The sequence below is a fragment of the Scardinius erythrophthalmus genome (assembly GCF_964197995.2).
Source record: "Scardinius erythrophthalmus genome assembly, chromosome: 1".
Lineage (NCBI taxonomy): Eukaryota > Metazoa > Chordata > Actinopteri > Cypriniformes > Leuciscidae > Scardinius > Scardinius erythrophthalmus.
The window spans coordinates 45451272-45463944 of record NC_138221.1 but is presented as its reverse complement, the minus strand read 5'-3'; the positions used below and the strand labels follow the sequence as shown (position 1 = coordinate 45463944).

General features: G+C 34.8%; 1 protein-coding gene across 2 annotated transcripts; it reads right to left on the bottom strand.

The window, feature by feature from the left end:
* Nucleotides 1-404: 404 nt before the first annotated feature.
* Nucleotides 405-12572, bottom strand: pih1d1 (PIH1 domain containing 1). 2 transcript variants are annotated; one of them, XM_081370966.1, is made up of 11 exons: nt 12473-12572; nt 12172-12254; nt 7413-7470; nt 7139-7327; nt 6815-6876; nt 4513-4594; nt 4305-4401; nt 1212-1244; nt 920-998; nt 688-831; nt 406-570 (listed from the first exon to the last, which is right to left on the bottom strand). In XM_081370966.1, exons 1-11 carry the CDS (start codon nt 12486-12488, stop codon nt 535-537), a joined length of 879 nt encoding a protein of 292 aa, XP_081227092.1. In that variant the 5' UTR covers nt 12489-12572; the 3' UTR covers nt 406-534. The 2 variants fall into 2 exon arrangements, with proteins under 2 accessions (XP_081227091.1, XP_081227092.1); XM_081370965.1 differs by having other exon boundaries at nt 405-831; nt 12473-12561.
* Nucleotides 12573-12673: the final 101 nt, after the last annotated feature.

The window sequence follows — 12673 nt, the reverse complement described above, 5'->3', positions numbered from 1 at the left end:
TTAGCAAACATTTGGTTTGCAGTCCTTCCAGTGCCTTTTAGGTCACTCACAGCTGTGTTTGCCCACTTCAAATTTGAGCAAATCCAGCATACCTACCGTCTTTTTTTTCAGGCCAACTCTTTTTCTGTCTGTTCTTTTTTTCTGTCTGTCTGTTCCTACACATGAAGAGAAACACAACTGAGGGCAGAGATGGTCCGTGGGTTTGCACCAAACATAGAGCCTTTGTTTTCTTTCATAGGTTTCAGGTTTTGCCATATGATTTTAACTCTCGATTTGGGAGAAGACTGTCGTTAGGAGATGACTGTCGTTCTCAAAAGTAAAAAGTGTCTCTCTTTGCTGTTTAAAGCACACAGTTCTATAAAAATCACTGGTGGAAGGTCTAGGCTGGGCAACAAAGAAGACATATTCAGAAAAGTATTCTACACCTCTAAAGAAAATAGCTTTGTTAACGATTAAATCTTGAGTAAATTGGAAACACACTCTGTGTACAAAATAAAGTCATTTTATTATGAAATAATAGTCTTGCAATAGATTTTATGAAGACACTACTGGCATGGTCACTGTGAGCGTCTGAAAGGAAGACAGGAAAAGACTGTGTGAGACACACTGAAAATCTGCACCAACACAAATATAATGAGCAGTAACTGTGTAGAGCTTAAAAAAGCACACTATTCTGACAGAACTTACCTGCGTATTTGTGTTGTACTGGGCAACACTGTTTTCTTGGTCAATAAGCAGAGGAAAGAAAATATCCAAGTGGAAAAGAGCAGGTCGAGCAATCAGCACTAGTCTGTCTTCTCCCAAATCCAGAACAAGAGAGCGAGCAGATATCTAGCGATGAAGACAGTAAAGCCTAGAGTCTCTTACTTTTTGTTAACAATGATTGAATGAAATCCAGAACCAGGAAACCATTACTCACCACTCCAGGAAGCAAGATCTCGGCGATCAGATACTCCGCATTTCCAATTGAGGGCTCCACTAATAGACTGAATTCTGGACTGGAATACATGAAGTACAATAAAGGCATAAATTATTAAGTTTTAGGTGAAGCTCTGCCTCACAATAAAGATATATCGCACTGAGCATAACAAACGGGGCATTAAAAAATGCACTGGTCTCTGGTTTCAAAACACATTTGAAAGGGTCAAACCAAACTATTTACAAATCGATAAGATGCACAAATGCATTCAAACAACTCCAAATATACTTACCATTTGGTTGATGAAGGCAAGGAGTGAGGTTCCCTGTCCACAAAGAGCAAAGTGATTAGAGCAATTCTAGTGCTAGTTCTAGTTGTCAACAACTGATGGGATCAGATGGGACAGACAGGCAAAGTGTCTCTGATAACTTAGGACCAGGTACAAACAGAACCTGCAGACTTATTTAGCAGTGATTTTGAAACAAAATTGGCAGCATTCTGTGGAATCAACTTCATAATGGTAAAACAGTGAACATTAAACTCTTATTGGTAACTGAAAGCATAACCAATATTTATCATACAACCAAACAAGGCCCTGGCGATTTTTCCAACAGGCAGATTCTAAATATATCACCTTGGCATTCATAATGTTTTTCAGATTGCCTCCCCTTCTTCAGGCACACCTTGTCGATGTCCAGTATGAGCAACTATCCACTGAGATGAAATTGCTTTTGAATCTAATAAATTAATACATGTAAATAAATAAATGAGAAATGGCAGACTTTTCTGATTGTTTCTGCGTGAGATTTTTAAATCACATGGTTGCTGTAAATAAATAAAATAAATAGTAATTTGCTGTTTTTTTGTGATAAGTGATGGAGGTTTGGTAATTCTTGTATTATTTCTTTTTTTCACAGCAGTGAACCAACATCATACATATGTTTTCAATGGCTGATGCTTATAACATTATCTACAAAACGGAGGACACAAATTGTACATATACCTCTGTATGTACAATTTGTACTTAAAACATGTACTATAAATGCACCATGAAACTGAAATCATGAACTGTTTACTGTCCTTTGACAAAGCTGTGAGCAGAGAGACACATTTTGGCTATTAGCAATTATGTCAGTACTTTTATGCACAAATTATAAAGCCAGATAAAGTTCAAAGATACATCTTGCCAGCTACCAACAGATAAATACAATGATAATGCACCAATGTCACCTTATGAGATGTTGCTGCTTAGTGTTGTCAAAAATAATGATTTTTCATATTGATACTACATATAAATAATTGAAATCGAATTAGTAAAATATGCTGACATATTAGTAAATCGTGGTGAAGGATCTAAGGATTCTTCGCAATAGCAACCTGTGTACTCAAAAATAACATGTGTGTGTTACTTTAAAAGAGCAACCATACATCTGTGTTGTGTTTTATTATTTTTTTATGATTTCATTTTAATATCATTTATGTTGTTGCAAATTGATTTACATAATTTACCATTTAATCATTTATTCATCCTTTTATTATTATTATTATTATTATTAATTTATGCCATTTGGTAATACTTAATAATAACTTTCATTATTAAATCCTTAACAAACATTATTTAATTCTTAACAGACCATTAGTTAATATTCACATAGCAAGAAATATGACAATGTGTTGTTGTTGATGTTTAGTAATAAACTTATTAAACACTCCATACTGATTAAGAGATGTTATTTAATGTAAAGTAAAATGCTTACAAATGCCATTAAACTTCAGTTCATATATAACTAATGCACTTTTTTACATTTACAAATGCACAAATACTTGTAATGTAAAATGTACTTATAGTTTGGTAGCTATAAAGTGATGTGGCAACACTAAGCAGCAACATCTCGTGAGGTGACATTGGTGCATTATAAGTATCATGGTATTTATCTGTTGGTGTTCAGAAAATTGAACAATATAAGAATGACTGGTCTTACTTTATATTAGGTGTTTTTGATAAATGAACAAGTATTTTCTTGAAAAATTTATTGTTTTCTCTTGTTTATGAATGATTCAATGAATATCCTGTTTAAGGATATAAAGTATACTAAGTGTTGAGGCAATAAAAAACATGTTTTACATCTGAAGTACAATTATGTGTTGTTGTTGTTGTTTTTAGCAAGAATTTAGAACTTGAAGAACTTAGAAATGTGTGACCTTTACAGACTGTGGTTATTAGTTAATGATTATGTTAACATAAATTGTGTGTGAAGTGCTTAAAATTATAATGACACCATTTTTTTAACAACATTTGTAAATGTAAAAAGTGCTATAGGTAATAAAATGATTTGAAGTTTAATGACATTTGTTTGCATTCTATTTGCATTACATAATGATTAACATATCATTTAAACATTAACAAGTATATTATCTCTAGCTAATGATCCATTAAGCATTATATAATGTTTAAATGATTTATTAATTAAGCTTTTAATCATTGTAAACCATTTGTCAAAATCATTTGATTCAATTTTTAAAAAGTGCTTGATCATATGAATTGAAAGTTTAATAACATTTGTAAGCATTTCAATTTACATTAACTAATTATCTGCTAATCATTATGTAACATTTAATAAGTTCATTAGTAAACATTAAGAAGCACATCATCTCATATTTCTAGCAATGTAAATATATATTTACTAATGAACTGTTAAGCAATATGTGATGTTTGTTAATTACCTATTAATGACAGTTATTGTAAAGTGTTACCTTGTGTGGTTTGAAGGGATGTTTGTTTTCATGAGTAGGAGATAAGAGAATGTCTCTATTTCAATGTTTTTAACATCACAGGACAATGTTGTGAAGCAGTAATTTTCCATTGCTTTTGCTGTGGTATAATAATGCTTGTTGGATTTGAACTTGTCAGATGAAGTCTGAGCATTGAGCACTGAAACATCCAGACGAAGTCTGAGCATTGAGAAACATTCGCAACTAAGATTATTCAATAAACTCTGCTCTTTTTATTATTATCACTTTGTCTCCTGCTTCTGCTCTTCCCTGGCTTTCTCAGTCTCTTAGACTGATAGAAGACTCATATCTTCAGGCAGGGATTTATATCTAATATATTTGATATTTCTGACATGGAGATCCATCCGATCTAACATTTTGGCACGATCTAACAGTGGGAATGAATTCTTAATTCTTGGTCACAATATACTTTTTTTTTTTTCCACATGTCATGTGCAGAGCTCAGTAGATTCCAATAAATGTTTTTGAAGAATTTAAAGAGTATGCCTAGTAATGAATATTAATTGTATTATCAGAGTTGGTCTCCCAGTCTACCTCACAATCTGCTTCATTCAGAACCACTCTAAATCCACCAAAGAGATAAAGAACTCACTTTGTGTTAACTTCCTGGATAATTGGCTTGCTCTTGGTACGAATGTTTTGTTCTGCTACAGAGCCCATGAACTTCCTGTTCTTCAAAATCTTAAAATCTTAAAACAAAAACAAAGATAGGATCAGTGGACATGGCATGGAAAAGGTAAATATTCTAAATTAGAAACATGCAGAGAACTGAATCTCAGATGTTCTTTATTTAAGCTGACCTCTGCTTAACTCAAGGTTGTATTTGTTTTCCAGTCCCTCCAAAGAAACTGCTATAAGAAACTGCTGGAATAGGGTATCTTTCTGTCGGGTACAAGCATACACAGAGATGACAATTGTGAAAGAGGGAGACCTGATCTGCCAGGATAGTGCTGGCTCTGAGTCTGACAGAAACACACACACTTTAATTTTCATCTCCTCTGTTAACGCTATGGTCCGGGAGTGCACGAGACCCATAGCACTTGTTCATTCAATGTCAAAGCACTCATCGCCCCACTACAAAAAACTCACATCGCATACACATGCATACATACAGTTGTAATTGAAATTATTCAACCACCTTTGCAAATCAGGTTTATTGGCAAAATCTACAGACTTTAAGTCTCAAAATTATTCAACCCCCTGAATAGAATCAGCACAAATCTGCAAAACAGGTGTTGTCTCAAGCACACCTGATGCAACTAATCAAGGGCTTCATTAGTTGCACCAGGTGTGCTTGAGCTAGAACACATGTAATATACTGTATGAACTGACAAGGTTTATTGAGTGTCACGTTTGACTGCTTGTTAGAAGTCAAGAGAATGGTCCAAAAAGTTAGGAGAAGATTTCATCACCCTTCCCAAACAAGGCACAGGACACAAAAATATAGCAAAGGCATTGGACCTTACAACAGGACAATGATCCCAAGCATACCTCAAATTCCACCAAGGCTTAGTTGCAGAAGAAGTCCTGGAAGATTCTACAGTGGCCATCACAGTCACCTGTCTTGAACCCCATAGAAAATCTCTAGTGGGATTTGAAGAAGGCGGCTGCAGTACGCAAGCCCAAGAATATTACCGACTGGAGGCCATTACTTGTGAGGAGATTCCTCAGAAATGCTGCCAGAAGCTGGTGTCTGGTTATACATCTCGTTTGCAGCAGGGTGTTCTACTGAGAACTAAAGATGCTTGCCATGAAGAGGTTGAATAATTTTAAGACTGCAGAAGTCACTAAAAGTTGCATTTTGTGTTGGATTTGGGGAAACCACTTGAAATATTTGTTGTATTGAGCTATTTCAATTACTTTTGTTTGATTTGTTAATTGCAAACAGCTTAAATTCTGTAAATTTTGCCAATAAACCTGATTTGCAATGGGGGGTTGAATAATTTAGATTACAACTATATACATTCAAGTAGGTAGGTTAACTTTATTGTCCCCAAGGGGAAATTCTGCTTGGGCACAGTGCAGAGTTGCTTCAACAAAACATCACAAATCACATCGACATATTGTACTTCACACACAAAAAAAAAAAAAGAAAAAAAAGAAAAAAAAGAAAGAAAAAAGGGCATTGTTGACAACACAGTTCCATGGATTAAAGTGCAAGTGCTAAAGTGCTTGTTGCAAGTGGTTGTTGCACATTGCTCCATTGCACTGAAGTTTGTGTAAAGTGCATAAGCTAAGGTGCTAGTATGTTTATTGCACGTTGCCCTATTGCACCGGGATCATAAGTAAAGTGCTGAAGTGCTCACATATTTATTGTACACAGCTCTATTTCACATCGTTTAGCAGCTTAATGGAGGCTGGCACAAATTATCATTTTAGGCCATTAGTTTTACATTTTGGTACACGGAGTCTTCTTCCTGATGGCAGGGTTTCGTATTCCGGGAAGAGGAGATGTTGAGGGTCGAATTTAATTTTCATAGCCTGTTTGAAAATTAAATCAGACCCTCAACATCTCCTATAAATAAGTATAATTACCAGTTGGTTGATATATGTTGTGTGACTCCAGGTGCGGAGGAGATCTTTTGCACCATAGTGCATTTGTAGGTTGGGCCATCATATTTATTTTTCCATCTTGGAACATAAAGGCCCATTCACACCAAGAACAATAACTATAAAGATAACTATAACGATAACTATATTAGCATCCACACCAGCGGACAATATCATTCTGTTTATTCCAAGCGAGTGCTTGTCTGTCACTTTAAATGCTCAAGCTCTTTACAGCAGGATGGATTCTGATTGGCTGTCTATGTTTTTATCGTTCATCAACTGGATAAAATCATTCTGAAAGGGATTCCAATTATATTGTTTCTCAGTGCCGTTATCGTTGTAGCTGTGGTGTGAACTCTGCTATTCTTTAATATTGAAAACGATTTTTAGAACTACAGCTTTATCGTTATCTTTATAGTTATTGTCTTTGGTGTGAATGGGCCTTAGCACGTCCAGTAAGTGGGCTGACAAAACCCACTTCCCTACACAATAAATGCAGTTGCATATTCCTGAGGTACTTTCAATGTGTACATTCACATACAAGACACATACCTGACATTTCTGGAAGAACTCATCATTGATCACGACATCATACACAGTACAGCCTTGTGAGCCTGGCAAACATAAAAATATTCTGAATTCAAATCTTTAATGCTTTATTAAAAAGGAAGGAAGGGAAGGGTTATCACAAATAAGGGTGGTTGTCTTGCCATTCATAGTTAATGATGCTTTATTTTCTCCCTTTTTAGTGATTTATGTCAATCAGATCAGACAACAAATGCCCTTGCATTGAAACAATAGATTTTTCGATTGGATAGGGGAAACCAATAATTAAAGGAGAATGGAGTAAATTTGAAAATGTGAATGTGTCCTTACTGTTGTCCACTTCCGTGTGTGGCTCGCCGAGACTCATGGGCACTCTGTAACTCGTTGGGTCCTCTGACTCCAGTAGTTTCGCGAGTGCTTCCTGGGACAGAGGAGGAGGGGGCGGTACCGCCTGTGACTGACAGATATTCAGAAAGACTTTCTGTTTTTCTGACACTGAGGAGGTCTTCACACACATGCCTGGCATAGAGAGAAAATTCTGATGAATTTGGCTGAGTTAATGATATAATAGTCCTGAGAAGATGTAATGAAATATCAGACTAACCTGGCTGTGGACGGATGACTTTGGAAGGGGGACTGTCGTTTTGCATTTTTCCCATGCTCTGTGATGTTGGAAAATAACATATTTTTGTCTTAGATTAGTTCCCCAATTTAGTTACCTTTCTCTAAAGGGACTTACATTACATTCAAGCTGTATATTTTATCATATACAGACCCTTTCCAAAAAATTAGAATATAATGGAAAAGTTTATTTATTTCCATAATTCCATTCAAACCGTTAAACTTCCATAGATTATAGATTCAGGGCCCACAACTTAAACGATTTCAAGTATTTAGTTGTTTATTTGTACATAATTTGGGCTTCCAGCTCATAAAACCCACAAAAACAGGATTTCAGAAAATTAGAATATTACATGAAATCACACAGTAATTACACAGTGATACCATGGTCATTGAACCAGGTTTTGGTTCTTTTGGCAGTGTGGGCCGGTGCAAATCCTGCTGGAAAATGAAGTCAGCATCTCCATAAAGCTTGTCTGCTAAAGGAAACATGAAGTGCTCTGAAAATGTCCTGGTAGACGGCTGAGTTGACTGGATTTAATAAAGCATAGTGGACCTCTTTTCTGATGAGAGCAAATTTTGCATCTCATTTGGAAACCAAGGTCCCAGAGTCTGGAGGAAGAATGGAGAGGCACACAATCCAAGATGCTTGAAGTCCAGTGTGAAGTTTCCACAGTCTGTGTTGGTTTGGGGATCCATGTCATCGACTGGTGTTGGTCCACTGAGCTGTCCACTCAACGCAGCCGACTACCAGGACATTTCCAGAGCACTTCATGCTTCCTTCAGCAGACAAGCTTTATGGAGATGCTTCCTTCATTTTCCAGCAGGATTTGCACCGGCCCACACTGCCAAAAGAACCAAAACCTGGTTCAATGACCATGGTATCACTGTGTAATTACTGTGTGATTTCATGTAATATTCTAATTTTCTGAAATCCTGTTTTCGTGGGTTTTATGAGCTGGAAGCCCAAATTACGTACAAATAAACAACTAAATACTTGAAATCGTTTAAGTTGTGGGCCCTGAATCTATAATCTATGGAAGCTTAATGTTTTGAATGGAATTATGTAAATAAATAAACCTTTCCCTGATATTCTTATTTTTTGGAAAGGGGCAACTACGGGCACTTTTGACTATCCCAATTTTTAAAAAATCAACCTCTATGAATTTCAATTTTAACCATCACAGTCTATAATACATATAAAAATGTACACAAAATAGAATGTAGTCGTTAAGATTTTAATCTGGAACATGTTTATTTTTTATGTTTTTCGGGTCATCTTCTTAAAAAGTGTCCTTACCGCAATGTTACAATAACGTTCATTTTATACATTTTTCTTTAGTAATTTCTATAAAAAATTGAATATATGTAAATAGTTTTTTCAAATTTGATGCAGTTTTGTAAATACTGATATAAAAAAAATAATACACAAAATAGGGAATTTCATGTTTTTTTCTATGCCATGTAAAAAATTTACAGTAACCTTAGATGTCAATTGTTTCCATACACACAAAAGATAACATAATTAACTTTTTATGACAGATGTTGCCATTTCAATGTGTTAATCATCTCAACTTAAGTGTAAAAATATTTTTTTGCAAATGAAAATGTGAAAAAAATGAAAATAGAGCAGTGCTGCGGTAATGACATCTTGTGGCGGTAAGGACAAATAATTTTTTTATGTAAAAAATGGCATGTTTATATATATATACTAATATATACTTCAATACTAATAATATACTGAATATTTGTCATTTAATATACAGTAAACCTTGAATTTGGCTCTACCGCAACACAAGGTCTTTACCGCAACACCTAAATTTGCTGCGGTAAAGACATGTTGCGGAAATGACATTTTTGCTAATATTTTAGCTAATTGGCAGCTAGCAAGGCCTACCACATTAGTTTTGACTAAGCATCTTAATATACATGAATTCAACAATAATATACATTTATTTTTAAAATGTAGTTCAAAAATACACAATTATTGAGCTGAATGGTAAGGACGCACAATAAATACTAGAGCAGAAAAGATGATGTTTACCTTATTTTTTTGGTATCTTGTGAGTGAGGTAGTATGGTGGCCCAGTCTGTCAGCAATGTGCTCAAGTGATAATTTCTGTTTCCATAGAAACTAGACTTGTTTGTGTTCGATAAAATTTCATAATAAAAGCTTTTTTTCATTGTTGCGGTAAGGACTCAAAAGTGTGGGACAGGTACATTTAGTTAAAAAAATCATAAAAATGATCAGTAAATAATACAAAGAATTTTTAGATGCTGTAAATGAATCTGTATATTAAACAATTCCATTTGAAATAATGTCATATTGTAAAAGAATTACCTAATTTTAAGTATCTCAACATTGAAACCACAGGTGTGGGACATGAGCAAAAATGGTGTTTGGACCTATAAATGCTTCATAATTTTACATTAAATCATATTATTTATTAATTATTTTTTATGTCAAGGTGTGTATTGACACTGCGTTTATATTTATGAAACATCAAATAACAAATTTTAACATAAATCTAAAATTTCACTCCTGGGACTTAAAAGTGCCCGTAGTTGCAGAAACACCCATATATATATATATATATATATATATATATATATATATATATATATATATATATATATATATATATATATATATATATATATATAAACTGTATATTCCTGGGAATATATATATATATATATATAAACTGTATATTCCTGGGAACCAAACCCACTATCTGATTTTGTTAGCACCAGTGCATGAGCATTTATGATGCATTTATAAGAGTGTAATGATAAAAAATTAAATAAATACTCAATAATACCTGAAGGTAAAGCAATGGAATTTAAAAACATTTAAAAATTAAAAAAAGGTGTGCCTATAGTACAAACAAAAATTCCACACATTTATTGTCTGGATGATAATGCAAAAGTAAAATATTCAAATAGATTCTGATTTAAAAAAAAAAAATGGTTAACCAGACAAATGGTAGTGTATAACCTTTCTCTTTGACTTAAAGGGATAGTTCAGCCAAAAATTAAACATTTATTTTTTTACACTCTGGAACTCACACAGATGCTGTATTGTATGATAAAGATGAAGAGTAATTAAATATATAGTGTATAAGTCATATGGACTAGAGTTATGGTTCTTTTTGTCGAAAGGAGTTATTGAACATTTTCACAGACTGTGTGATGGCACGTTTCCACTGTTATTAACATCGCAAATCTAGTAATGTTTTTCCTATTTTCATTTTTTAGAGTTTATACACTTTTATAACGCTAAATATTGTGTTATAATACCTTTTCAGTAAATCACAAAAAACACATTAATGCTGGTGCAAGGGTGTTTCTACTTATTACGTCCAAGGACGTATTTCAGTTTTGTTTCTGTTATTTATATAAAGAGTGTTAATGGAGTGTGTATTTCTCTCTCTTTCTCTTTTCCTGTGTTTGCTTGCATGATAAGTTAATGGCTACCGCCAGTGTATATTCATCAGTCTGAGTGCTGTCCATTCACTGATTGGTGCGTGTCCTGAGGACTCCAATATAAATCTGCAGAGAGAGTGCTGAGGAAGCAGAGAGACAAATGTGCCATTTGAGGTCATTCCATCCTCCAGTCCCAGATGAGTTGGCGCTCGTTGTGCTCTTTGCTGTTGGGTTACAATGTGTGTCTGACTGTGTGTCAAAACCATGGTCAAAACGTTCAGTTGAGTTGATGACATTAATGATAAGTTAGTTGTGGGTTACGTAGGGTGGAGGATACCTATAACTTTTCTTCTGTTTAATGGATGGTCAGGGAGTGAGCGAAGGTATATGTTGTTTTGTTTTCTTTCTTTTATGTATAGGTAAGTTAATGTTAATTTCCCTTTTAGTTAAAGGTATTTTAGTCTTTTGTTTGGGTCCTCCTCCCGAGGTAACGTTTTGTTTGTATTTTTTGTTTATTCGTAATGTTTTACTTAATATACTTGGTTACTTTTGAACCTCTGCTTAATTTTAAAATAAAGGCTGACACGGCTTTTTTTTTTTTAAACCCTAAGGTTTGGTTGTTTGTGACTCTGGGGCTGGAGAGTTGAAGATCCTCAAGTTCTCTCCACACATTTATTGTTCGTCGTCGTTCCCTATTTATCCCTAGACTGAAGGGGAAGACATAACACTAATGGGAAAGACATGGAAACACAGTCACAGATTTTTGGAGCAAATGGAAATGGCAATTCCACGCAAAACTGTCACATCCATGACGCCAACACAATGCCATGGTATTTAGTTGGCGTTATGGATGTGATAGTTTTGCGCGGAATTGCCCAAATACAAAAGTTCAATTTGCTGTTGTCCCCCATTCACCTCTACAGAAGTTTACCCAACTATGACGACTTCTGTGTCTGAGAAACCCGGAAATGAGAAAAGGCTTCTTTTAGGCATACATTTGGGGACTAACCCAGTCAGACAGAATGGTGACTTGACTTCTGTCAGTCATAACATCTCCTTTTGTGTTTTGCAGGAAAAAAAAGTCAGTAATACGTGTAAATGATTACAGCATTTTAATTTTCGGGTGAACTATGTGCATTTTTGTTGTATAACTGCTAATGAAACGGATTGGTAATCGTGCTCGTTTACTATGACTTTCCATATTCCACTAAGTTTAATAATGTTTATAGTTGGGAGTCGGGACCTGCTTCGAAACACCGCAGAGTACTTATGTATTTGTTGAGCTTAACTTAGTTGTGTCAAAGCGGTTAACTTACCTGAAGCAAAAGTTGTTGATACAGCTCTTCTTGCTGTTTCTGCTCTAGTTCAACATCCAGGAGAGACGCGTCCGTTTCCATGACTACACACATGGACGTACAGGACAAATTAGCAGTACATAAAACACAAATGTTAAGAATGTAATCTGAACAGTTATCAAACCAAGGTGTTACGGAGAGTGAGATATTACAGCATTGCTAAACTGCTAACTTATGAAGAAAAACTAAAAAGCTCGCGTTATCCAGGCGTTTACGGTTGGAGAACACGCAGATATAAAAACATACAGCGTGATATACTCACTGAGAGACTCAGACATGCAATAAGAAGGAACGTTATTAATATCAGTGAGTTTAGCACATAGGGGTTAGCATGACGATACAAGGTGTGTCAAAATAAAAGTACCCACGGCTTTACTCCTTAAAGGGATAGTTCACCCAAAAAATGAAAATTCTGTCATCATTTGCTCACCCTCATGTTGTTCCAAATCTGTATGGGTTTCTT

What these genes read in the sequence shown, in the direction of transcription:
- pih1d1 (XM_081370965.1), bottom strand. An exon ending in AGTCATCCGTCCACAGCCAG is followed by an intron (nt 7,328 to 7,412) that starts GTTAGTCTGATA and finishes TCTCTATGCCAG; the next exon opens with GCATGTGTGTGAAGACCTCC. An exon ending in ATCCAGGAAGTTAACACAAA is followed by an intron (nt 1,245 to 4,304) that starts GTGAGTTCTTTA and finishes CTTTGTGGACAG; the next exon opens with GGAACCTCACTCCTTGCCTT.